General features: G+C 41.7%; 1 protein-coding gene across 3 annotated transcripts; it reads left to right on the top strand.

Annotated features, from left to right (window-relative positions):
- On the top strand, positions 1-26,689 carry HMGCS1 (3-hydroxy-3-methylglutaryl-CoA synthase 1). 3 transcript variants are annotated; one of them, XM_054488461.2, is made up of 11 exons: positions 21-151; positions 5,700-5,758; positions 17,170-17,627; positions 18,007-18,132; positions 18,982-19,146; positions 20,233-20,398; positions 21,231-21,401; positions 21,930-22,036; positions 23,103-23,228; positions 23,447-23,610; positions 24,870-26,689. In XM_054488461.2, the coding sequence occupies exons 3-11, from the start codon at positions 17,180-17,182 to the stop codon at positions 24,957-24,959; spliced, it is 1,563 nt and encodes a 520-aa protein (XP_054344436.1). In that variant the 5' UTR covers positions 21-151; positions 5,700-5,758; positions 17,170-17,179; the 3' UTR covers positions 24,960-26,689. The 3 variants fall into 3 exon arrangements, with proteins under 3 accessions (XP_054344437.1, XP_054344436.1, XP_063520859.1); XM_063664789.1 differs by having other exon boundaries at positions 93-151; positions 5,680-5,758; XM_054488462.2 differs by lacking the exon at positions 5,700-5,758 and having other exon boundaries at positions 1-151.

The raw sequence follows: 26,689 nt of genomic DNA, 5'->3' as shown, positions 1-26,689 counted from the left end.
TGCTGGAGCCACCGTCCCGCCTCCCAGCGACTCTCGGCAGTGCCGGAGTCGGGTGGGTTGGCGGCTATAAAGCTGGTGGCGAAGGGGAGGCGCCGCGGACTGTCCTTTCGTGGCTCACTCTGTTTCCTCTGCTGCCGCTCGGTCACGCTTGGTGAGTGTCCCGCACGGGGGAGTAGAGCTGGGCTGCGGAGGTACCGCGGGCGGGGTGTGGGCCAGACAGAGGCGGTGTCCTTGACTAGGCCCGAAGGAGCTGGGGCTCTGGGTCAGGACGTAGGCGTGGACCTTGCCCGGGAGGATGGGGCACCGTGAGCGGGGCCGGGCGGGGGCTCCCTCGTGAGGGACCTGAGGCCGACCATAGCGGATCTGAGAAGAGCCGAGAACACAGGCGAGTCGCGGAGGGGAGAACGCGAGAGGGCGTTGAGGTCTAGGTGTTCTAACGACATAGGAGTTGGAGGTGCCAGAAAGGCAGCTATGACCGCCTAGGGGGGAGTAGGGGGTGTCAGGAGGGAGAGAGAAGAGAGTTGGGCTACCAAGGCGTTTCCAGAGCCTTGGTTAAGGGTGGACGCCAAAGGTTGGGTAAGATCTTCTTTAGACGGAGGCTGGTAGGTTCGCAGGGGGTGTGTCCTGCTGCCACATATAGCAGTTGATGGAAAGAAGGGAAGTGGGTGGCATTACTTTTCTTCCTCAGCTCAGGTGCAAGAAAGCGTTCACAACCGTGATTTAGACCTGGTTAAGTAATGGGGCTCAGTCTGTACTTGCTTCAAATCGCATAGATCACTGCCTCCCGCCTTGCTGCCTCCATATTTTTTTTTGTCTACGTTTTAAAAAATAGGCTTCCTTGGTGTTCTGAAATCCCACATCTCTCTCCTGCTAATACCTGCGGGACCAGCTTTAGGTGATACAGTGTAATGGGCAGGCACTCACAGAGTCCTCACACAAATAGGTTTTGGATTAAGCTAAGGATATTTCAAAGCAAGTATATGGAGTCTTTGAAAACGCACGTCTGGCCTTGACCAGTAGTAGAGAAACGATTATTCTGATCCGCTCTGGAGGAAGGATTTGGGGAACAGATAATGTGAGGTTGTGCCTGTTTGTCATGCTTGTCCCTATGGCCTTAGCCTTAAGGCATCAGTAGCTGCTTTCACTGCTCACCTCTGCTGCAGCTCCCCACCTTTTCGAGGATGCTCTTGCCCACCTGCTGCAGTAGGATGATGTGTTCTGGCTGCTGGTAACTAACATTTGCTCTGTTTCAGGCATGAATATGAAAAACAATGATAAGATAAACAACAAAATTAGGACAAATGGAAGTGCTCCTAGAGCTAACAGATTTTTCCTTCTGAGATGGTTTTTGGACTTTATTGCACAGATACTATTAGATGGGAGGCAGTTGAAAGTCCTTAACATTATCCGTGTCAGTAGTTCTTTGCACTTGAGACACCTAAGTAGCTTGTGTTCTTTAAACTTTATTTTAAAATTGCAGTTATTTTTGTGTGAAGAAGGGGGCAGGGATAGCATACCTTATGGGAAGAGAGAAAGGCTTTCTTTGTGTCTACCTTTGTAGATATTTCTCACATAAGTTTGTAAGTTTGCCCTTTATTCAGTTCTAGTTTAGTTCAGCTCAATTCTAGTATAATCATCAGTAACCCCAGCACTCAGAAGGTCTGACTTATGCTGTGGGGAGGGAGTGTAAAGGGATATTTTATGTTTGGAGCCGTAGGCCACATTATTTGGGCCTTGTTTTAATTTTGTTTTTCATCCTAAATATCCCTCCAGATTGCCTTTACATCTTGTTTCTTTTAACTGTGAATTGATTTTGAGATTTTGACTTAGATTTTAGATAGCTTTTCTTAGAAGAAATAAATGCAAAAACCCCAGATATTGTTGTAACATCAGTTTCCTGTGTCCCCTAGAATCATTTAAAACCTGGTTGGATCTTCCATAATCCAGTGGAATTGGATATGAGGTGTAGCTGGAGAAGTTTGTTTTGCTACATATGAGAATCTCCAATTAGTTTCATTTAGAAAGGAATATAGCCTTATAATTTTATGCTGGGTTACTGTGGCACCAAATATCATAGAAGGATGTGTGATATTTTTATGTTTTTCAAGAAGGTAGTATAGATTTAAAAGCTGAGATACATATTAACCTGTCCTAATGATAGGACTAGATTTTTTTTGTTTGTTTTATGAGACAGAATCTTGCTCTGTCGCCCAAGCTGGAGTGCAGCGGCATGATCTCGGCTCACTGCAACTTCCGCCTCCCGGGTTCAAGTGATTCTCCTGCCTCAGCCTCCCTAGTAGCTGGGACTACCGGCATGTGCCACCACACCCAGCTAATTTTTTTGTATTTTTAGGAGAGATGGGGTGTCACCATGTTGGTCAGACTGGTCTTGAACTCCTGACCTCAAATGATCCGTCCGCCTTGGCCTCCCAAAGTGCTGAGATTACAGGCATGAGCCACCATGCCTGGCTAGAACTAGATTCTTAATCTCTTCATCCTAATGCATGGCGTGTGTTGATGTTCACTTAATGTCTGTCAACTGAGTGTAGTTACACCAGTAGCGGAGAGGCTAATCTTTGAAAGCTTGACGTGTTGTCTTCATCTTTGCAGAGTTTGTAGTTGTGTGGGGGTGCATATGGGAATGATTGTAAGACCAACAAATGTTTTCTGATTCCATATGGGCTTCTTAGATTTTTCACCTTGGAATGTGGGAACAATTGAAACCTACCATTTGCCTTGAACAGTAGCAGTAGAGAGCCAATTTCTTTAAACTAGACATTATGGTGCTGCAGCTCATCTCAAAAGTGATAGCAGGCTACTCTGGACACACTACATATAGAGTAGCCCTGCTCTGCAAGGAGCAGTAATAAATTTAAAAAAAAAATTAAAAAGTGATAGCAGAAAGCACTTACTACTGAGGGCTGCTACAAGTATTAAATCTAAAAGATTTGTCCTCTAGTAGTTGTAACTCCAAATTCAGCCACTGAAAAATGTGTCATTTGAGTACTCTTTACTTCAAGGTCTCAAAGGGATTTCAAAAAATCAAAATATATAGCCCCTCTCCCAATAGAAGTGTAGGAATCCTGTATGGATAAGAAGACTGCCCATAACTAGTTTTCCATAGAGAGTAAGCTATGTAGACTTGGGTATGAATGACCTACCTCTATAGAAGTGCAGGTCCCTGATTAGAAAACTTATATTCTGTGTGATTTATCGAGGAAACCTTCCGGGAAGAGGTGACTTAGAACAGGGCCTTGAAGATGAGTAGAATCTCTGATAGGCAGACCAGTAACTCTGGGAGGAGGCAGGGATGTCCATGCTTTTTACTTGGAGAACTATACCAGTGTGTACAGGTTTGAGCAAGTCTTTCTTAACATTAGTTTTTACTTGCTTGCTCCTAAGGAGGAAAGGTTGCCAACTTGTTCTTTATTTCCCAGATTTATCTCCTGTAACAATGAGAAATATCAACAGGTAACTGTTTATATTTTATAGTTTACATACCAAAATGTGTAGGCTATGAACTTCTCCAACCACTTGTTTGAATCAAGGCTAAGGAGGGAGCCAGAAGGAAGTATTCAGACCACTGAGTACACTCCAGAAGAAACTACCATTGCATAAATCTGGTTGGCCCTAGGCAGTCTTATCATTCTTGTGTTTTAGTCTTTGCCAGACTCAAAGTGCCTGTATTTCATCCCATGAATCTGCAAACCTTCTTTGTGGTAACCTGCCTGGCTACTTGCCATTCATTAACTGCTTCTCGACCCATGTTGATTCCCTCTGTCACTTACTCTGAAAAGACCTGTTAGAAATAAGTTTGTGATCTGCTTGAGACTTTGGCAATACTGGTTTAGCCAGAATAGAGAAATCCTTAAGTAGCACAGCAATCCTTTCTGAATCTTCGGTTTGTTTCTTCTTTGTTCTCTGTGTCTCTCCCACCTAACCTCCCTTTCCAATTTAAGTAATCAAAATAGAAAGAGGGGCCCAGGCCAGGTGGCTCACGCCTATAATCCCAGCAATTTAGGAGGCCAAAGTGGGTGGATTGGTTTAGCCCAGGAGTTGGAGAACAGCCTGGGAAACATGGCAAAACCCCATCTCTACAAAAAATACAAAAATCAGCTGTGTATTGTGGCATGCGCCTGTAGTCCCAGCTACTTGGGGAGCTGACACAGGAGGATCGCTTGAGCCTGGGAGGTCGAGGTTACAGTGAGCAGTGACTGGAATGCCACTGCATTCCAGTCTGGGTGACAGAGGGAGACCCTGTCTCAAAAAAAAAAAAAAAAAAAATTGAGGGAATATAGGCAGTGCAAGGAAAGGCAGAATATAAGCAGTTCAAGGAAAATTTCCTTGATACAAGTAGTGTCAATGCATATACATACATGAACATCAAGAAGAAATATTATTATTTAAGTAGTCTTAACATGGAGAAGGAATCATGTTTTTCAAGAACTGGTCTCTGTGGGTCTGCTTAATTTGCAGAAGACAAAGGCATAATTTGAGATAATAAAGAACAAAAGATAGGTTATTTTGTCAAAGTATGTCTAATACTGTAATTAGAGACATTTTTGGAATATTGTAGTATTCTTTGCCTACAAAACTCAAGATCTATTTCTTTTCATGGGGCGGGGGAGGCGTAGGTGGGTAGTAAACTTAGTTAATGAAGTAAAAGGCGCTACAGCTGTGAAGAGCTCTTAAATTATGTAATTATGTAAAAAAGTAAAGCTTTATTAAATATTAATAACATCTGAATGTAGTCACCAGTGAATTCATTAAGGGCAGATGCTAAATTTGCCAGTAATTAAATAGAGAGCAGAGGAAATGGTGTATGCTGTGTTAAACATAGAAGTTGTCATCTCAAGTAACAATCAGTCTTTCAAAATAGGTGGACTGAAGAGTATGTTCCAGTCACCTTCGCAAATTATTCCTACTTAATTTACATAATAATGTTTAATGCTCCTTTGTCTAAATGCTTAATTTTTTAACATAAGCAGTTAAGAGGGAAAATCACTTTATAAAAGGTTGGGAGGGTGAAGGTGGCAGTATTGAAAATGATTAGGTCTTGCCAGAAAAAATACCTTTATTTTCTTTGAAAAACACTTATAAGAACTATAAGAACTAAGGTAATAATCAATGTATTGGTGCTTTGTGTTACAAAGTGTCTTCACATATTTTATCATCTCAGCAATCCTTCACAATGATCTGGGGAGGGCAACTGTATTAGCTTCATTTTATAGATGAGGAAACTGAGGTCCAAAATTGCTGCCAAAGCCACAATCTGTTACATGCAGTGCAGGCTCTTGACTGCATAGATCTCTTTACTCTAGAAATTTGCTAACTTATTACAACTTGTTTATATTCCTTTCCCCCAATTCTTGAAAACCTTGGTTTAAAGCCTCATTTGGTGACATGGGCTTCTTATTTCCTTGAGGTTTTTTTGTTTTTTCCTTCCTGCAATAGTAGGCTTCTTATATCCATTTATTACCAGGACTGAACCTATCACTATAAGGGCTATGAAAATAAGGGGGAAAATGTTCTATAAGCTTTAAGTATGATTTTTTCTAAGCAAATGTCAAATTCCATTCTGCATAACGTAATTGGATAAGGAATTGCTTATTTTAACTCACTTTGAATTGGCTTCATTAGTATTTGAATTTGGGTAGTGATTTATAACTTTAAAAGCAGTTCTTATTTGAAATTCCTAGTGCCCGAAGGAGGAAACAGTGACAGACCTGGAGACTGCAGTTCTCTGTCCTTCACACAGGTATGGCATCCTGTCATGCTGCTTAAGGAAAGTATTCCTCTCTAATGGAAGGAGGAAACTTGGTATCCTAGAGCAAATAACGATTTGTTTGTGCCATATGTTCTTAAAACCCCTTTTAGGGTTCTACCTCATCTTTAAAATTTTGTTAATGCTTTATTGCTTCAGGAAACTAATTTTATGTTTATTAGACTAATGTTTAAAATCTAGAAACAAATTTTAAAAATTAGTGTTCACTCATAAAAGTACGTATGATAAAATGTAACTACATGAACTACTTAATCAGAAACAATCAGAGGTAAGCCTGTCTGCCATTAGTGCTTTTTAAATTATGGCCTCAAAAGATATGTATCTGGGCTGTGGATGAATGTTTAAAATTATGTAAGAATGGGCCAGGCACAGTGGCTCACATCTGTAATCCCACCACTTTGGGAGGCTGTGGCGGGCGGATCACCTGAGGTCAGGAATTCGAGACCAGCCTGGCCAACATGGTAAAACCCGGTCTCTACTAAAAATACAAAAAAATTAGCCAGGCTTGGTGGCAGGTGCCTGTAATTCAAGCAGCTCAGGAGGCTGAGGCAAGAGAATCGCTTGAACCCAGGAGTGGGAGGTTGCAGTGAGCTGAGATTGCACCACTGCACTCCAGCCTGGGCGACAGAGTGGGACTCTGTCTCAAAAAAAAAAAAAAAATTATGTGAGAATGGACAGTAATTGCAAATGTGTTTCGACTGGTAATCTAATTATTTGCAGCCATTGCTTTCTCATATTGTCAGGGAGTGCTTATCTTACGATTCTGCTTTTTTTGTATTTCAAGATTATGATTTCCTATGGGTGTTAATGATTTTAGATTAGAAGTCTAGTACCATTTCATTTATTCAACATTAGCATATACCATATGCCGAACAGTGGGCTGGGTACCAGGGACACAAAAATGAACAAAGCACGGTTCCTGCTCTCCAAAAGCTCCTTGTTTAATGCAGAGAGGCTAAGCCTAAATAATAGAGGAGAAACTTGGCAGAGTTTGAAATATAAATTGAGTTTTCCTTATCTGAAATGCTTGGGACCAGCAGTGTTAAAAGATTTTGGATTTTTCTGGATCTTGGAATATTTGAGAAAACATACCATTTGAGCACCGCTAATCTGGAAATCCAAAATCCAAAATGTTCCAGTGAGCATTTCCTTTGAGCATCATGTTGGTGCTCAGAGAGTTTCAGATTTTGGAGCATTTCAGATTTTGCATTTTTGTATTAGGAATGCTCAACTTGCAGCATCTTGACAATGGTTAGACATGCAATTTGGAAAGAACTGTTGGCCTGTGACAGAGAAGAGAGCAGAGGCAGAGCTCAATTAGGAGGGACTGATGCTGAAGTCCTTCCCCAACACAGCCATTGAGGAGCTAGGTTAGGACTTCCCTTGCACCAGTATCATCAGCTAGTTTCCTTCCCCATTTTTTCCCCTTTCCAGTTCTCTTTCATTTCCAGATTTATTCTCAGAATAACTATATAGGTCTTTTATGTATTCTAGGCAGGAAGCATTCAGAAAACATTAACAAGTCTTCCTTATCTTGCTTTACTGACTCTGGAAATAGGATATGGAGTTTCTTTTGTCCACCAGAGGGAGTGAGCCCTCACTTTAATGAGACTTATTTAAGACTTTAGTCCTCTGTTGGTACTACTTTGTTGGAAGACTTGAAAGGTTTACAAAGTTCTCTGAAAGTTGCCTTTTCTCTTCTTTTTTAAGGATGGAATTTAAAAAGAAAATGTATATATTTTATTATAAATACAGAGTCTTCATTATTCTCTTTAGACTTATTTTATGGTGAATATAGTACTCTGAAAATAATAAAATGCATTATCTGTAAAAAATTAAAAACGTAATTTTTTTAACTATCAGATTTTTAAAATTATATTCTACTTAGAAAGTTTTTGTGATTTATCTCTTTTTTTTAATTTTTTTAATTTTTTTAATTTTTTTTTTTTTTTGAGATGAAGTCTCACTCTGTGACCCAGGCTGGAGTGTAGTGGTACGGTCTTGGCTCAGATTTTGGCTCACTGCAACCTCCGTCTCCCAGGTTCAAGTGATTCTCTTGCCTCAGCCTTCCAAGTAGCTGGGATTACTCTTGCCCGCCACCACAACCAGCTAATTTTTGTATTTTTAGTAGAGAGGGGGTTTCACCATTTCGGCCAGGCTGGTCTTGAACTCCTGACCTTAAGTGATCCACCCACCTCGGCCTCCCAAAGTGCTGGGATTACAGGTGTGAGCCATCACACCCGGCCTCTTTATTCTTAAATAGTGAATTAACCAGAATATTCTATTCTCTGGTAGGGTAAAGAGTGAATACCATCATGTGAGCACCTCAGACCTGTAGCTAGTCTTTTTTTCCCTGATTTATATCTAACTACATCTAGCCTATTTCAGAGAGCATTTGAAAGGACAATGTAAGAGCACATGCTCAATAGGATAGTTAAAAGTAACATTTGCCGGGCATGGTGGCTCACGCCTGTAATCCCAGCACTTCGGGAGGTGGAGGCGGGTGGATCACTTGAGGTCAGGAGTTTGAGACCAGCCTGACCAACATGGTGAAACCCCATCTCTATTAAAAATACAAAATCAGCTGGGTGTGGTGGCACCCGCCTGTAATCCCAGCTACTTGGGAGGCTGAGGCAGTAGAATCGCTTGAACCTGGGAGGCGGAGGTTGCAGTGAGCCGAGATCACGCCATTGCACTCCAGCCTGGGCAACAAGAGCGAAACTCCGTCTCAAAAAAAAAAGTAACATTTGAGACCAGAAACTATTAACTTTCTGTTCTTCTAAATGTCATGAAAGCAATTATTTCTCTGTATTAATTTTCCTGTCAACTTAATCAGTCTCTTTCTCAATTTGAACCAAAGGCTAAATATTTCAGATTAGATGGCTTTTTACCAAGAACATAATGGAAAACACATTGGCTGTCAGAAACCCTCAGAGAATGAGTAATATTGACTGACTTGGACAATGTAAAAATGTTTTTGTCATCAAGGTCAGAATTGTGTTTCACTTTCCATTTGATGTATGTGGGTTATTTTAGTTAACCTACATTTTTTGTTTGTTTGTTTTCAAATGAAACATGTATTTAATGTAGGACATTTAGGAGTCATAGAGTTGTACCTTATTTTAGGAGTACTATAATACAAAGAATTGATCAGAGCTGGTCAGACTGTGACAAATACAGATTAATTCTGAAATGGAAGCCTTGCATTATAGCTTTTTATAGAGAATTGTACAAGCATTATAAGGATAATTAAATATATTGCCAGTGTTGCTACATGATGCTCTTAAAAGACTAAAGTGAATTTATTAGTGAGTACAAGTATATTGCAAACTGGTTTATGCCTTCAAAAAGATATATTACCTGTTCACTTTATTTCCAATAGTGTTAAAAACCACTGAGCCAGGCAAGGAAGACCATACCGTCTTCAGCATGTTTAAAGCAGTTTGAAGAGTTGAAAAGAATCTAAAGGGTAGCCTTGTGGGAAAGGCTGGGAAGGTGGTTACTCCTACTTTGGTGACTTAAGAGATCATATGTAGGAGCTTATAAGCCTATGGACTAGTCTTTTTCTGGTAACAGTAGTTGTAGGGCTCTTTCTTGTGGACTATCCAGTATCTTATTTTACTATAAACTTAGAATCCATGCCTAGTGGCATATTAGACAGCCCTTTTATATTTTCATTTCAACTTCAGCAAAGTGGGCACCAACTTTATCAAAAAATTGATGGGGAGAGTTTGTTGAAGCTCAGAGTGAGGATGGATGTAGAACATTTCAAGTGCGTCATATCCAGAAAATCAGTAGTCTTCCATCTGAGTTGTAGACACAGGAAAGGAGTTGAAGATGAATGGAGTAGGAATGTAAAAGCCTTATCTTTACCCTCCCTAGCTTTAGGTCTTAACAAGAATGAGCCTCCCTTAGTCTTTCTTTATGCCCCTGTCCCTGAATGTTGGTGATGACCTTGTTTTTCCTGTATTGAATACAGAAATATGGCCAGTAATTTAGGAATTAAGAGGATATAATTCGGAAGTAGATTGTTGTGTTTAGGAGTTTTTCTTTCCATCGTGGAGTTGAGTAGCAGCGGTATATATACTATGTCTGGTAAAACGGGCCATACAGTAGTCCAAGACATGAGGAGACCTTAAGGAACTTGGACTTAGTTGAGGTGACCAGACTATTTAATCTGCTTAGGTGCCACAGCAAAATACCATAGAGTAGGTGGTTTAAACAGCAGACATTTATGATCTCATAGGTCTGCAGTCTGGAAGTCAGGGTGCCAGCATGGTTGGTTCCCCATGAGGGCTGTCCTCCTGGATTGCCCATGTCCTCACATGGCATAGAGAGAGTATGACAGCATGAGCAAGCTCTCGTGGTATCTTCTTATAAGGGCGCTGATCCCATCATAAGGGCCCCATCCTCATGACCTCATCTAAACCTGATTATTTTCCAAAGGCCCCATCTCCAAATGCCATCACATTGAGAGTTAAGGCTTCAACATATGAATTTGGTGGGGAAACCCAGACATTCAATCCATAATACAGGCAGATATTTGGGAAGTAACACAGTTGAAGCACTGAATGCTATATTTCGTACTGTCTAAAGAATCTAGGATGTAATAAATTTAAGATGCTTCATTGCCAATTAAATTAAAATACAATGCTTTTTTGATTACTTAGAATTTTTTAAAGAGCTCTTTTAGAGTTAGACATAGATTTTTGTCATATGCCACTTGCACATTCAATAAGATGGAAAACACAAGTGAAAAAACACAAGGAATTGCTAAATTTCATATATTTAGAGTCTGCCTTCTGAATTGTTTTCGGAGTCAGAGTTGTTAATACCTGTAATTTTCCATTAAACATCCTCTGTGCCGCCAAGAGAATTGGTGATGTAGCATTCCTTTCAAGAGCCCAAAAAAGAATGCGAAGGTTTTGGTGCTGGCCTTCAGCTTTGCAATTATGCAAAGCCAGCCTACTTTGACTCCTGCTTAGGGATTCACCACCTTCTACTTCCTTCCCAGTCCATTTGGTTCCTAGAGGGTGAAATGAGTGCTCCAGTATCATTTCTGGGAATTTCTTTCAGGCTGTTGACTGTCATCTGCAAATGTCATGCTAGCAGTTTTGTTATTTTCCCATGTGTAAGCAATGACAACATCATAATTGGCTTCTGTCTGATAGCAATTGTAAGAGGAATCCCAATTTCTGAAATGTTACCCAAAAAAGTGACTTTTAACTGACGAAGTATGATGGTGTAGAAGGATAGGCAAGAAGTGCAAAACGTAATTTAGAAACGTTTCATGGGTAAAATGTGACCTATGTGATCTAGGGCTATAAAGGATTTCAATAAGAAGCACGAGGTGGGTTGTTGAAGAAAGCACTAAATGTTTTTGGATAAAGAATATAATAATTTGAGAGTAAAGAGTAGAGGGAGGGTTATGTAGGGTAAGTAGTTGTAAGATGGGGAAAGATTGGGTGGTATTTAGCATTTATCCTTGATGTTGACTTTAGTGTAGTTCTCTTTGTGTGTGTTCTAGTATAAATTGCATACATGAAAGTTAAGAATCTTTGTGTTAAGTCCCATATAGGAAGGAAGTAGATAGGAAAACCAAACTGGAAAAATGTATGGAGATGTTGGTGAAATGACAGGAACGAAAGCAGCTTGTCTGAGCCTGATCTCTTCACTTCCTCAGTGGTGGTTCTGAGCGCTGGTTTGGCTGAACTCCACTTACCAGGGAAAAGGGCATAAAGGAAACAGGGTTTGTGTGGAAGAAGTGGAGTAGAACAAAGTGGAGAGGATCTCTGTTCATTTAGTGTATCTGACAGTGTGCTTGTCAAGTCATAAAACACTTGAGGATGGAAATCTGCAAGTCATTCTATACATTTTATTCTCTCCCTAACATCTAGTCAGTTACAGTTTCTGCTAGTTCTTTTGGTTTTTCCATGTTTTTGGAGGCTGTTCCTCTTCACTCCACATGTAGTAAATGCTCTAGTTCATGACCCATGTCTTATCTGGACTGCCATGTCAGCTTCCTAACTCATCCATTCACAGCACCAGTGACTGTAAAACAGCATTAGTGATGATAAAACAGTGGCTGTCAAACTTTTTTGACTGTGGCCCCCAGTAAAAATACACTTTGTATTGCAACTTATGTATACTTTATATATGTATGAATAATTCAAACAAAAGGTTGATTCAAGAAAAATCTTTACATTTACCCTGTGCCATGCAATCTTATATCTTGTATTCTTTTCTGTTTCATTTTTTTAAATGTGTGCTTGCCATCCACTAAATTGATTCCAGAGTTGGAAAAACACTGACCTGACAACTAATATCACCATGTTATTCCTTTTTTTGAACTCTCCGATGGCTTCTTACTATCTTCATGATAAATTTGAAGCCCCTCAACATCAGCGTTATCAGAACCTTCATGACCTAACCCTTACCTAGTTATCCTAATCTATTATTTACCTGATCCACTCAGCTCATGTTTCATTCCAATAGACAAGTAAAGTTTTTTGTAATTCCTTGTGGCTTGCCTTTCTTCATGGTGTCCACTCTGTTGAAAATCTACTACCCTCCGTTTCTTCAGTGCTTTACTGCTTACTCCTACCCATTCCTGGGGCTCAAGTCAGGCCCCTATAACCAGGATGCTTTTCCTAACACTCCTTGCCCTACCACCAGGCTGAGTTAGGTAGTTCTCCATTATATAATGTGGCTGTCAATGTTGTTACTTGTTTATGTGTTTTTCTCTTATTATCCCATAAAATAGTGAATATTAGAGAGGATAAGGAAGTCTCCCATTAAACATCCCTAATGTTTAGCATGTAACATGTTGGCATTGTTTGGATGAATAAAAAAAAAAATAAGATTCTTCTGTTTGGAAGGAAGATACAACTGGTAGCCCTTAAGTCTTTTTTTTTTTTTTTCTTTTTTCTCTCTACAGACAAGGTCTCACCGTCACCCAGGCTGGAGTGCAGTGGTGCAGTCACAGCTCACTACACCCTTGTACTCCTGAGCTCAAGTGATCCTCCTGCCTCAGCCTCCCTAGTAGCTGGGACTGCAGGCATGCACCACCATGCTCAGCTCATTTTTAAAAAATTTTTTTTGTTGAGACAAAGTCTTGCTATGTTGCCTAGGATGGTCTTGAACTCCTGGGCTCAAGTGATCCTTCTGCCTCAGCCTCCCAGAGTGCTAGGATTATAGGCATGATCCACTGCACCTGGCCCCTTAAGACCTTTAATTGAAGAGTGGCAGAGGACAAATGACATAAATACAGGATTTGACTTTCATTTTTAAGTATCAAATTAGTGGTGGGTTGACAAACAAGTGATACAGAATGTTCATGAATCAGTTCGGCCCAGGTAACTAATAAACCAAGACCTTTGGGTAAATGAAATTCTGTCACCTAAGTAGCACCATCCAATGATGTCATACCTAAAAAGGAAATTGAGTTGTAGAATTTTAGGTTTTAGGATTCTTTCTCTAAAACTGAGGAGCTGTGCCACTCTTCAAAGCCTCACAACTACATTTCATTGGTTCTTATGCCATCTGGGTTCTGGTTAGAGGGCTGATGGAAGTACTCAAGAAATATTAGAAGGTGGGAAGAAGGTACCTCTCTTGTTCTTGTCAGTGGCAGCAGCAACAGTGGGACTTTGGGTCTCTGGGTTCCAGCTCAGCAGCACAGGTACTAGTACTGTAGCTCAAGTGGCTTCAGCAGGAGTGCAGGCTCATGGGATCAGAGAACCACCTTTCCCACTTTGTTCTTCCAGCCCAGCCAACAAGTTTGTAGCTATTTCCCTGCATTAAAACTCCCCTCTGTTTTAAATATCTAGAGTAATTTTTCTTTTCCTGACTAATACAACCTGTTAAAGAAGCTGAAGCTCTGGTAAGTTAAATGTCCAACAATGGTCTTGAGTAGCTAGCGATTTTTGTTAATATTGGTAAGTAAATCTAGACACCACTTTTTAGTCCCTTTTTTTTTTTTTTTTTTTTTAAGTATTTATTGATCATTCTTGGGTGTTTCTCAGAGAGGGGGATGTGGCAGGGTCATAGAATAATAGTGGAGAGAAGGTCAGCAGATAAACACATGAGCAAAGGTCTCTGGTTTTCCTAGGCAGAGGTCCCTGCGGCCTTCCGCAGTGTTTGTGTCCTTGGGTACTTGAGATTAGGGAGTGGTGATGACTCTTAATGAGCATGCTGCCTTCAAGCATCTGTTTAACAAAGCACATCTTGCACCGCCCTTAAACCATTTAACCCTGAGTTGACACAGCACATGTTTCAGAGAGCTCGGGGCTGGGGGCAAGGCCATAGATCAACAGCATCCCAAGGCAGAAGAATTTCTCCTCCCAGTCGGGGCGGCCGGGCAGAGGCCCTCCTCACATCCCAGACGGGGCGGCCGGGCAGAGGCGCTCCTCACTTCCCAGACGATGGGCAGCCGGGCAGAGGTGCTCCTCACTTCCCAGACGGGGTGGCCGGGCAGAGACACTCCTCACCTCCCAGAAGGGGCGACCGGGCAGAGGCACTCACTTCCTAGACAGGGCGGCCGGGCAGAGGCGCTCCTCACCTCCCAGACGAAGGGCCGCCGGGCAGAGGCGCTCCTCACATCCTAGACGATGGGCGGCCCAGCAGGGGCGCTCCTCACATCCCAGACGATGGGCGGCCGGGCAGAGGCGCTCCTCACCTCCCAGACGGGGCGGCCGGGCAGAGGCACTCCACACTTCCCAGACGGGGCGGCTGGGTAGAGGCGCTCCTCACTTCCCAGATGGGGCAGCCGGGCAGAGGCGCTCCTCACTTCCTCCCAGACGGGGTGGCGGCCGGGCAGAGGCGCTCCTCACTTCCCAGACAGGGCAGCCGGGCAGAGGCGCTTCTCACTTCCCAGACAGGGCGGCCAGGTAGAGGCGCTCCTCACTTCCCAGACGGGGTGGCAGGGCAGAGGCGCTCCTCACTTCCTCCCAGATGGGGTGGCGGCCAGGCAGAGGCGCTCCTCACCTCCCAGATGGGGTGGCCGGGCAGAGGCGCTCCTCACTTCCCAGACGGGGCGGCCAGGTAGAGGCGCTCCTCACTTCCCAGACTGGGCATCCGGGCAGAGGCGCTCCTCACTTCCCAGACGGGGCATCCGGGCAGAGGCGCTCCTCACTTCCTCCCAGACGGGGTGGCGGCCGGGCAGAGGCGCTCCTCACTTCCTCCCAGACGGGGTGGTGGCCAGGCAGAGGCGCTCCTCACTTCCTCCCAGACGGGGTGGCAGCCGGGCAGAGGCGCTCCTCACCTCCCAGACGGGGCAGCCGGGCAGAGGCGCTCCTCGCTTCCCAGACGGGGCGGCCGGGTAGAGGCGCTCCTCACTTCCCAGACGGGGTGGCAGGGCAGAGGCGCTCCTCACTTCCTCCCAGATGGGGTGGCGGCCAGGCAGAGGCGCTCCTCACCTCCCAGATGGGGTGGCCGGGCAGAGGCGCTCCTCACTTCCCAGACGGGGCGGCCAGGTAGAGGCGCTCCTCACTTCCCAGACGGGGCATCCGGGCAGAGGCGCTCCTCACTTCCTCCCAGACGGGGTGGCGGCCAGGCAGAGGTGCTCCTCACCTCCCAGACAGGGCAGCCGGGCAGAGGCGCTCCTCACTTCCTCCCAGACGGGGTGGTGGCCAGGCAGAGGCGCTCCTCACTTCCTCCCAGACGGGGTGGCAGCCGGGCAGAGGCGCTCCTCACCTCCCAGACGGGGCAGCCGGGCAGAGGCGCTCCTCACTTCCCAGACGGGGCGGCCGGGTAGAGGCGCTCTTCACTTCCCAGACGATGGGCAGCCGGGCAGAGGCGCTCCTCACTTCCTCCCAGACTGGATGGCGGCCAGGCAGAGGCGCTCCTCACTTCTCAGACGGGGCGGCCAGGTAGAGGCGCTCCTCACTTCCCAGACAGGGCAGCGGGGCAGAGGCGCTCCTCACTTCCTCCCAGATGGGGTGGTGGCCGGGCAGAGGCGCTCCTGACCTCCCAGATGGGGTGGCCAGGTAGAGGCGCTCCTCACTTCCCAGACGGGGTGGCTGGGCCTAGGCACTCCTCACATCCCAGAGGATGGGCGGCCAGGCAGAGACGCTCCTCACTTCCTATACGGGATGGCGGCCGGGCAGAGGCGCTCCTCATATCCCAGACGATGGGTGGCCAGGCAGAGACGCTCCTCACTTCCTAGATGGGGTGGCGGCCGGGCAGAGACTGTAATCTTAGCACTTTGGGAGGCCAAGGCAGGCGGCTGGGAGGTGGAGGTTGCAGCGAGCTGAGATCACGCCACTGCACTCCAGCCTGGGCAACATTGAGCATTGACTGAGCGAGACTCCGTCTGCAAACCTCGGGAGGCCGAGGCCGGCAGATCACTGGAGGCCAGGAGCTGGAGACCAGGCCGGTCAACAGGGCGAAACCCCCTCTCCACCAAAAACACAAAAACCAGTCAGGCGTGGTGGCGCCCGCCTGCAATCCCAGGCACTCGGCAGGCCGAGGCAGGAGAATCACAGGAGCCTGAGGCAGGGAGGTTGCAGCGAGCTGAGATCACGGCAGTACAGTCCAGCCTCAGCAACAGAGGGAGACCGAAGAAAGGAGAGGGAGACTGAAGAAGGGAGAGGGGGAGGGGGAGAGGGAGAGGGAGAGGAAGCTTAGTCCCTTTTTTAAAAGAAGACTGGTTTATCTATGATGAATACATGATTGATTGATTGATTGATTTTTACTTTTTCTTTTTTTTTTTTGAGATGGAGTCTAGCTCTGTCACCCAGGCTGGAGTGCAGTAGCGTGATCTCTGCTCACTGCAAGCTCCACCTCCCGGGTTCACGCCATTCTCCTGCCTCAGCCTCCTGAGTAGCTGGGACTACAGGCACCCGCCACCACGCCCGGCTAATTTTTTTGTATTTTTAGTAGAGACGGAGTTTCACCATGTTAGCCAGGATGATCTGGATCTCCTGACCTCGTGATCCACCCACCTCGGCCTCCCAAAGTGCTGAGATTACAGGCATGAGCCACCGCGCCCGGCCTAATTTATTAAAACTTTCGGGTGGTCAGGTAATTCTGATTTGTCAGCCATATTTCTAAATTATCATTGTATTTTATCTTACAGTTCTTTACAGTGTAGAAAATCTTATTTGAGTGTTGTTTACCTCTAATAATCATGTTTTAAATCTAGAGATGCCCAATTTTGAATAAAATGGAAGCCTTTCTAAAAGACTATAATTTTAAATGATAATATTCCATTCATATAATAATTGCTACTTCACATGTACACAATTGAGTGCCCTAAATACTAAACTTAAACTAAACTAATACTTCAGGTGATTGCTAAACTCTTAATATCTGTTTCTCAATTTCAGAGTTGAAAACCAGCAACTTATAACCTAAAACAATGTTTTTTCTGTTTCTCGTTTCTAAAGCTCTTTCACCATGCCTGGATCACTTCCTTTGAATGCAGAAGCTTGCTGGCCAAAAGATGTGGGAATTGTTGCCCTTGAGATCTATTTTCCTTCTCAATATGTTGATCAAGCAGAGTTGGAAAAATATGATGGTGTAGCTGCTGGAAAGTATACCATTGGCTTGGGCCAGGCCAAGATGGGCTTCTGCACGGATAGAGAAGATATTAACTCTCTTTGCATGACTGTGGTTCAGAATCTTATGGAGAGAAATAACCTTTCCTATGATTGCATTGGGCGGCTGGAAGTTGGAACAGAGACAATCATTGACAAATCAAAGTCTGTGAAGACTAATTTGATGCAGCTGTTTGAAGAGTCTGGGAATACAGATATAGAAGGAATTGACACAACTAATGCATGCTATGGAGGCACAGCTGCTGTCTTCAATGCTGTTAACTGGATTGAGTCCAGCTCTTGGGATGGTATGTTACATGCGTATTCCCTGCTGTCCCCCCAAATTTTTTCTAAGGTTCAATAGACCCAAATGACATTTTAATTAATGCAATATGCAAACTTTTATAATTTATCCTTGTTTGGCTATATTAAGAAAGATATTATACCTGTCTGTCGTTATCCGAATTGTGAATTGGTTATCTTATCTTGTAGGACAAATGATCTATTCAAAATTTAGTCAGATGGGTGACAGAGCCCTGGCAGATGAATTAAAAAAAATTAGAGCATTTTCTTTCTTCATCAAAGAAGGAAAAAGCATATTCTGGGGAAAATATAACAGACTTCAGTTTCCATGTGTGGTTATAGTATTGAATTCCTTCTTGTGAAATAATAAAAAATATTTTTCAGGACGGTATGCCCTGGTAGTTGCAGGAGATATTGCTGTATATGCCACAGGAAATGCTAGACCTACAGGTGGAGTTGGAGCAGTAGCTCTGCTAATTGGGCCAAATGCTCCTTTAATTTTTGAACGAGGTAAGTGCTTGGGAAAGCATTTTTGTTTTTTTTAGCACAATATGCTGAGAAATTTGAAAATAGAAATAGGAGCTGTCGCTTACTTAATGGTCATTAAATGCAGGTACTACTTGCTAAGAGCTTTATATGTGTTATCATATTTATCGGGTTTTTTTTCTTTTTTTTTTTTTGAGACCGAGTTTCACTCTTGTTGCCCAAGCTGGAGTGCAATGGCACGATCTTGGCTCACTGCAACCTCTGCCCCCAGGTTCAAGTGATTATCCTGCCTCAGCCTCCTGAGTAGCTGGGATTACAGGCACGCACCACCATGCCTGGCTAATTTTTTGTATTTTTAGTAACAGGGTTTCACCACATTAGCCAGGCTGGCATCGAATTCCTGACCTCAGGTGATCCGCCCCCCTCAACCTCCCAAAGTGCTGGGATTACAGGCGTAAGCCACCATGCCCGGCGTGTATTTAATCTTTATAGCAGTTTTATGAGGTAGGTGGTGTCATCCCCACTTTACAGAGAAGTGGGTTAATGTAGGGTTCAAATGATAACTTAAATAGTAACTTGCTGATAGTCCCTGGCAAGTTTAATTTGTCTTCAGTGTAGTAGAGTAACTGTGAACTCTGTTAGAGTTATGAAACTGGCATGGAAAGTTGTATACCAAAGGAGTCTTAGGACTGTCCATGGATACTGTTATGTATCATTTCACTTATATTGGCTTCACCCTGCGATTTCTCTGCTGTAAGTGGTGAGAATTGATCAGATAGTTAAGGAAGGTCCTTAGATAATGCAGTATACTTACTAACATACAGACATCAAGAAGCAGAAATATATAGACATCTTCCTTTTTGGTTCTAATAGGGCTTCGTGGGACACATATGCAACATGCCTATGATTTTTACAAGCCTGATATGCTATCTGAATATCCTATAGTAGATGGAAAACTCTCCATACAGTGCTACCTCAGTGCATTAGACCGCTGCTATTCTGTCTACTGCAAAAAGATCCGTGCCCAGTGGCAGAAAGGTAAATGTTACCCATTTTCCTTGGTTTTGGTATCAGTTGAGAGCAGTGTAATGTACTAGGTATCTTTGGTAAGTAACTACTTTGTGGGCATTCTTCATTTAATATCCTTTTACCATTAATCCTCATTCACCAAACAACATTTTCCCATAGTTTCTGGGAAAGTGTAATTTACTAGAAGAGGTAAACTTTGGAACTGAGGTGTATCTCTGCAAAAATATTTAGGTCGGTTTACCCCTTGTAAGAGAATCAAAGTGGAGAAAGAAGGTAAGTTGAATTTTGTTCATCTTTTGAGAGAGGTGTTTTAACAAGGTTTTGGACTACAGCTGTGATTCAGGGAAAACTAATGAAAATGAATTACTAAAGTGATCTTCCCCCAAAACTAATCTCTTTGCACTTGACCTGTGAATTTGTATTTTTTTTTTTTACTGTCATCATTAATCTGGAAATTTGTTGAGGCACTGAAAGGACAGTATTTGAGTTAATGCTCTCATAACACATTATTACATAAAGTATACTTTTTCTATAGTCCAACTTTGCTTTTTGGAGGTTATGAGAAAGGGTTAAAAATCATATTCAATGACAAATATCAGTGAATTTAGTCGCTCTGGATAAGAAGCATTCTTGCAGTATATATTAACAGAACAGTGGTTTTCTAACCTTTTTATTAGGACCCACAGTAAGAAGTACATGTTACATTGTATGTGTATGCCAGACTGAAACAAAAATGTCATGACATTACTTACCCTTGCTGCAAGTTATGCAGTTTGCTATTTTTCTACTGCATTTTGTTTTTTAAAAAACTCTTTTATTTTAAAAAAAAAATACTAATCCTGACCCACTAAATTGATTATGTAACCTGCTAATGTGTATGACTCTTAAATTTGAAAATTAGTGACATAGTACATATTGTTTCATCTTTGAGTGTCTTTTTAAATGTATATTTTAAGGTATAGAGAGGTTTCATTATACAGTGTATTTGTGGTTGCTGTTTAAACATATACAAATATCCTAGCTTTATTCTAAAGTCAAACTTTAAAATTTCATGGCTTATATGAATTTCATAGTTTCCTTGGACTTCTCTTTCAGAGGGAAATGATAAAGATTTTACCTTGAATGATTTTGGCTTCATGATCTTTCACTCACCATATTGTAAACTGGTTCAGAAATCTCTAGCTCGGATGTTGCTGAATGACTTCCTTAACGACCAGAATAGAGATAAAAATAGTATCTATAGTGGCCTGGAAGCCTTTGGGTAAGAGGAGCTATTATGAGTTTTTTCCTTCTATATTAGAGCATTTTTAATATCTGTTAAGCTGTTATTTGTACAGACCTGAGAAATTGAGAGTCAGAAGAATCTTAGAAGTCATCCGGTCTAATCTGTGTGTCTCAATCAGTGAAGAATCTAAGTCCAGAGAGGTGGTAGTTAACATGCACAAATTCTTTAGACATTTCTGTTCAGATTTTCTGATTTCTTTCTTTCAGCTCCATTCATGTTGTCACAATAAAATAACTGCACAAGGGCCTGTATTCACTACAGCAGCCTCTTAACTCCTTACCTCTCTCAGCACCCCTGCCCCCATGCCCTTTTCCATCCTGCACACTGCCACAGCTGAAGTCAGCTTTTGTACTCCACCTGCCTTTTTCTCACTTTAGGCTCCCTAGCATGCTATGCGTGTTCAACTCATTCTGTTTCTCCCTGTGTCTCTTATGTGTCCTTTCTCTATCTGATAAAATTATACTTGACTTTTAAAACTTGGCTCCTGTAATACCATGACTTTTCTAACTAAATAAACATTATTATGGACTTGAATAGTATTCTATTCCGTGACAATAAAGCTACAGTGCATCTGTTAACCTATTCAAATCAAGCAGTCTTAACTTGATTATGAAAACTTCTGAGAAAAAGAACCATATATATACAACTGTTATGATTTCTATAGCAATTAGATTGCTGCTACTTGGCTTTTAATAAATGAGAAAACAATTATATACACTTGAAGATTTGAATCCTAATTAGGCCTGCTGTTTAGTGTAATAAAAACATAGGCTTTGAACACTGTAAAACTGTAAAATAAATCTTTCAGGGATGTTAAATTAGAAGACACCTACTTTGATAGAGATGTGGAGAAGGCATTTATGAAGGCTAGCTCTGAACTCTTCAGTCAGAAAACAAAGGCATCTTTACTTGTATCAAATCAAAATGGAAATATGTACACATCTTCAGTATATGGTTCCCTTGCATCTGTTCTAGCACAGTAAGTATAAATTCCACCTACTACTTAACTCCCCTTATTTGGGAGATGTTAGATTTCTAAGACCAAATCTGGTGTCAAGCATGCTGGTGGTAGATCACAGAAAATTTTATCTTGAGGCTCTCTAATCTGCTATTGTCCATTGACTTGAAAGATGTATGGGTTGAGGCTACAGTTCTTCCAGAAGTATTTGCTAATTTCATACTGGCTTTCCCGGCTTCTGTTTTCATGATTTTTTAATTCTTGACCTACAGTTGAACCATAAATACCTGGTTGATGAAGTAACTTGTTTTGTGGCATGACTTTCACAAGCTCTGTCATTCCCCACAAGATGAAAACTCACATGCTGCAATATTAAAACTAAGTTAGATTCCCTACTGTAATATTAACACTTTGAGTTAGATCCTTAAAACTTTAAGTTAGATTCTACTTTAACTGATAGCCTAAATTTTTATTGCTACTTGTGTAGCTTCCCACACGCTGTAGCTTTGGATCAGTTAAACTTCTTAACTATTGTTACACCTTACATAGGTACTCACCTCAGCAATTAGCAGGGAAGAGAATTGGAGTGTTTTCTTATGGTTCTGGTTTGGCTGCCACTCTGTACTCTCTTAAAGTCACACAAGATGCTACACCGGGTAAGTGCTGAATCTTTCAACAAGAATGTATTGAGAACTGAGGCCAGGCATAGTGGCTCACACCCATAATCCCTGCACTTTGGGAGGCCGAGGCGGGCAGATCACGTGAGGTCAGGAGTTCGAGACCAGTCTGGCTAACATGGTGAAACCCCATCTCTACTAAAAATGCAAAAATTAGCCAGGTGAGGTGGTGCATGCCTGTAGTCCTAGCTACTCGGGGGGCTCAAGTAGGAGAATTGCTTGAATCCAGGAGAGGGAGGTTGTGGTGAGCCAAGATCACACCACTGTGCTCCAGCCTGGGTGACAGAGCGAGACTCTCTCAAAAAAAAAAAAAGAATGAGAACTACTCTGGGGAAGTTGATGTAGCAGTCTTCTCAAGTGAGCACCTGAATCTGTCCCACAGATCATTACAATATTTTAGTCTTCATTACTTCTTTCAATAGGTTTTTACTCTCTGCCCTAAAAATCTGTCCAAAAAAAAAAATTCTACTTACCTGGATAAAGGATAGGACTAAGTTATCTAATTTTTATAGGCTTATGGTCTTGGCTATATTTAAGGTCACTTTTGTGCTTCCCCTGAGCAGGAAAGAGCAAAAATGTAGAGATAAACTGATGAAAACTTGACATTACTTTTTAAAATTATACCATGGGCCAGGTGCAATGGCCCACACCTATAATCCCAACACTTCAGGAGGCTGAGGTGGGAGGATTCCTTGAGGCCAGATGTTCGGGGCCAACCTGAGCAACATAGTGAGACCCCATCTCTATAAAAAATAATAAAAATAAAATAATTATACCATGGATTAATTGTAGACAAGTTATTTATAGTTTCAAATTCTACCTGTTTCCTAACTTGTCTAGTGGCAGATACTCAATAATAGATTTCTAGTCTGACATCATAGGAGATTTGTCAAATAGGTATCATCTTATCTTTTAACTAATCAATAGCCAGTAGTTTTAACAAAAATGAAGTTGTTTTGTCTCATTTGGCAACATTTTACTTAGGCTTCTTTTGGACATGATTTTTCAAAAAAATCTTTTAATGTTGAATTATTCACTATTTTAGGGTCTGCTCTTGATAAAATAACAGCAAGTTTATGTGATCTTAAATCAAGGCTTGATTCAAGAACTGGTGTGGCACCAGATGTCTTCGCTGAAAACATGAAGCTCAGAGAGGACACCCATCATTTGGGTAAAAATATTGGATGTTCTTTAAGTTAACCCAAAAGCCTGTTTGGAGGGCTGATATCATTAAGGATGCTATATATAAGATAATGATATCAAGACTTTACTCAGTACTAATCTGATGTCAGTGAAAATTATTGGGATATATGAAACTTATCTGTAGTTTTATTACCAGATGAATTGTATATCATAACTAATTGTAGATATTCTCTCCCTTTCCTTTAGTCAACTATATTCCCCAGGGCTCAATAGATTCACTCTTTGAAGGAACGTGGTACTTAGTTAGGGTGGATGAGAAGCACAGAAGAACTTACGCTCGGCGTCCCACTCCAAATGATGACACTTTGGATGAAGGAGTAGGACTTGTGCATTCAAACATAGCAACTGAGGTAAATAAAAGAGTTCCCATCTCCATATCTTAGGGTTTAGGAGACCTAACTGGGATTTAGCAACTTAAATAAATGTCAGCAAAGAAGAGTAATTCATAGTAAGGGCTCTGGGAGTAGATTCTAGCTGTACTATTTCCAATTGTATAAAGTGCTTTGCATTTGAATTATTAATATTTTAAGAATATACAGTAAAGGCCGGGTGCAGTGCCTCACGCCTGTAATCCCAGCACTTTGGGAGGCTGAGGCAGGCAGATCACGAGGTCAGGAGATCGAGACCATCCTGTTCAACATGGTGAAACCCTGTCTCTACTAAAAATACAAAAATTAGCTGGGCTTGGTGGCACGTGCCTGTAATCCCAGCTACTCAGGAGGCTGAGTCAGGAGAATCGCTTGAACCAGGGAGTCAGAGGTTGCAGTGAGCTGAGATCATACCACTGCACTCCAGCCTGGCGACAGAGCAAGATTCCATCTCAAAAAAAAAAAAAAAAAAAAAAAAGAATATACAGTAAATACTAGGTTTTATTAATGATACCGGGATTTAAAGGAAGACTGATGTAGAGAGAAGGTTCATTTGTGGTGTGTGTCTTTGTGAGAGATGGAGTAGAGGGACAAGGATCCTTTCACATCTCATCCCAGGTCATGGTCAAAATCTGTCCTCAAATTGTCAAGAAGTAACAATCATAGCTATGATTTGAATTCCTGTTACCTGCTGGGCACTTTACTTACGTTTTCTTATTTAATCCTTAAAACAACCTCTTTGAAGTTTATAAATGATACTGTCCTCCCTTTAGAGATGAGCCTCCAAGAAGTTACATTACTTGCCCAGGATTATAGCTAGTAAATGTTTAAGCTGGGTTATAAACTAAGGACTTTATAACCTTGAAACTGCTTATTTATCTGCTTATTACAAGTTTGGTAAATGGATAGTCTTGCTTTTTGCTATTATACAAATTAGGTAGCAAGTCAAACCGCCACTGTTTGAGTTGCAAATACAAGACGTAACAAGTAAAATACTGTATGTGGTGGGTCTCTGTGGCAGGCTTCCTCTCCCCGCCATATGGATAATTGTATACTAAATTCAACATAAGGTGAAAAATGGATATTGAGTTCCCTTCATGAAAAGTTATATAGAATATATATTTAGCATAAACTTCTCCAGAGTTGTCCTTTATTAGTTTCTTTACAGAAACTTTAATTGGTGCCATGATTCTTGTGGGGGAACAATCATAAGAGCCATCAACTTTTTCCTTTCATTTTAGCATATTCCAAGCCCTGCCAAGAAAGTACCAAGACTCCCTGCCACAGCAGCAGAACCTGAAGCAGCTGTCATTAGTAATGGGGAACATTAAGATACTCTGTGAGGTGCAAGACTTCAGGGTGGGGGTGGGCATGGGGGGGGGAGTATGGGAACGGTTGGAGGAATGGGATATCTGGGGATAATTTTAAAAGATTACATGTTACATAAATTTTTATGTGACTGACATGGAGCCTGGATGACTATCGTGTACTCGGGAAAGTCTCTTTGCTCAATTTGCTGACATGCTTCCTGTTGTGGTCTGGCCAATGCCAAATGTACTCGAATGATGTTAAGGGCTCTGTAAAACTTCATACCTCTTTGGCCATTTGTATGCATGATGTTTGGTTTTTAAACATGGTATAATGAATTGTGTACTTCTGTCAGAAGAAAGCAGAGGTACTAATCTCCAATTAAAAAATTTTTTAACATGTAAGAATTTTGTACTTTGAACAACAAGATTACAGAAAGTACCTGTGGTTTTTGGAAAACATTTCTAGCTTGGGGAATGTGACAACGTTCCCCGATGTGGTAAAATTGGGGTATAATGTGGTAAAATGTGATATGCACAAACCCTTTGAAAATAGCAAAACAAACATGCCCTTTTTCTAAAATTGATAAATCCTAAAGAGGAAGAAAAGAGTTGGGACAATAAAACACTGGCTCTGGAATCTGGAGTGTTAAGTCCAGGCCAGCAGTGACAAAAGTTATTGTAATGACCTCTGAACAGAGAAACACTGCCATTGAACAGGCTTCTGGTATAGAAAACATGGTACATTCAGGAGCTGTGAATATAGCTCTAGGTGTGCTCCTGAATCAGTTCATGGTAGATTATGCTGAACAACAGTGAGATGTTATTGGAGGTGTGGATGAGGGAGTTTGTTGTTGCAATCCTTCTTTGCACCTTATTTTAAAGAATAAATGAAACATTTTTCTGGTTACTTTTTTAAAAATTTAAAATGGAAGGGAAGAATAGGGGCAGGGCATTATTAGGCTATTTCTGATGCTTCAGTGTTATAAATTCAACATAGACGCTGACAACCTAAATGCATGGTGTAACACAGCTCTTTTCCTTTTTTTGTTTTTTTTGATATCTGTTCAATGAAAATAAGGTACGAAAGTTTTTACCTAGTCTGACTAGAAGTATTCCACTTCAAGGTCTGAAGTAGAACTTTTACCTTAAAAAAAAAAAAAACAACAAACAAAAACTATCACACAGGATAGATAAGAAGATTGGTTAAACAGTTTTGTGTAGATCTTTTTGGTGCTGAACTATGACATGAGCCTTATAGATTGTAAAATAGAGATAGTTGGAACTAATGTACAGAACTAAATTTTTTAAACTTTATTTGCTGTTAAGTTCTGTGAAGTTTCAGTTATCTAAAATAAACATACACAAATATGAAATATAATGTTTCAGATTGCAAGGTAATGTGTAATAGTAGTGTTTGTAAGATACTCTTGTCTAATATTAACTAGTACTATTTTGATTTGTACAGTCATAATTTGTTAAAATGACTTCATTTAACATTCACTGATGTAGATTAATAATGTAAGTTCTGATTTAAAGAATGGTGGGAAAATGGTGCATGTAATACTTTTGCAAGTGTTGGGGAGATCGGTATGTTTTGAAAAGAGTAATTTAACCTTTGGGTGCCAGGAAATGGGTTTTCTCAAAGTCCATTGCCGGCAATGGGCAGGCCTGCAAATACTGGCACAGAGCATTAATCATACACCTTATTAACGGTGAGGTGAATAACTTTGAAATAAAGTTTTAGAGAAATA

Source organism: Pongo pygmaeus, chromosome 4 (genome assembly GCF_028885625.2).
Source record: "Pongo pygmaeus isolate AG05252 chromosome 4, NHGRI_mPonPyg2-v2.0_pri, whole genome shotgun sequence".
Taxonomy (NCBI): Eukaryota; Metazoa; Chordata; class Mammalia; order Primates; family Hominidae; genus Pongo; species Pongo pygmaeus.
Note: the sequence above shows the minus strand (reverse complement) of the source record. Positions and strands in the feature narration are given on the sequence as shown.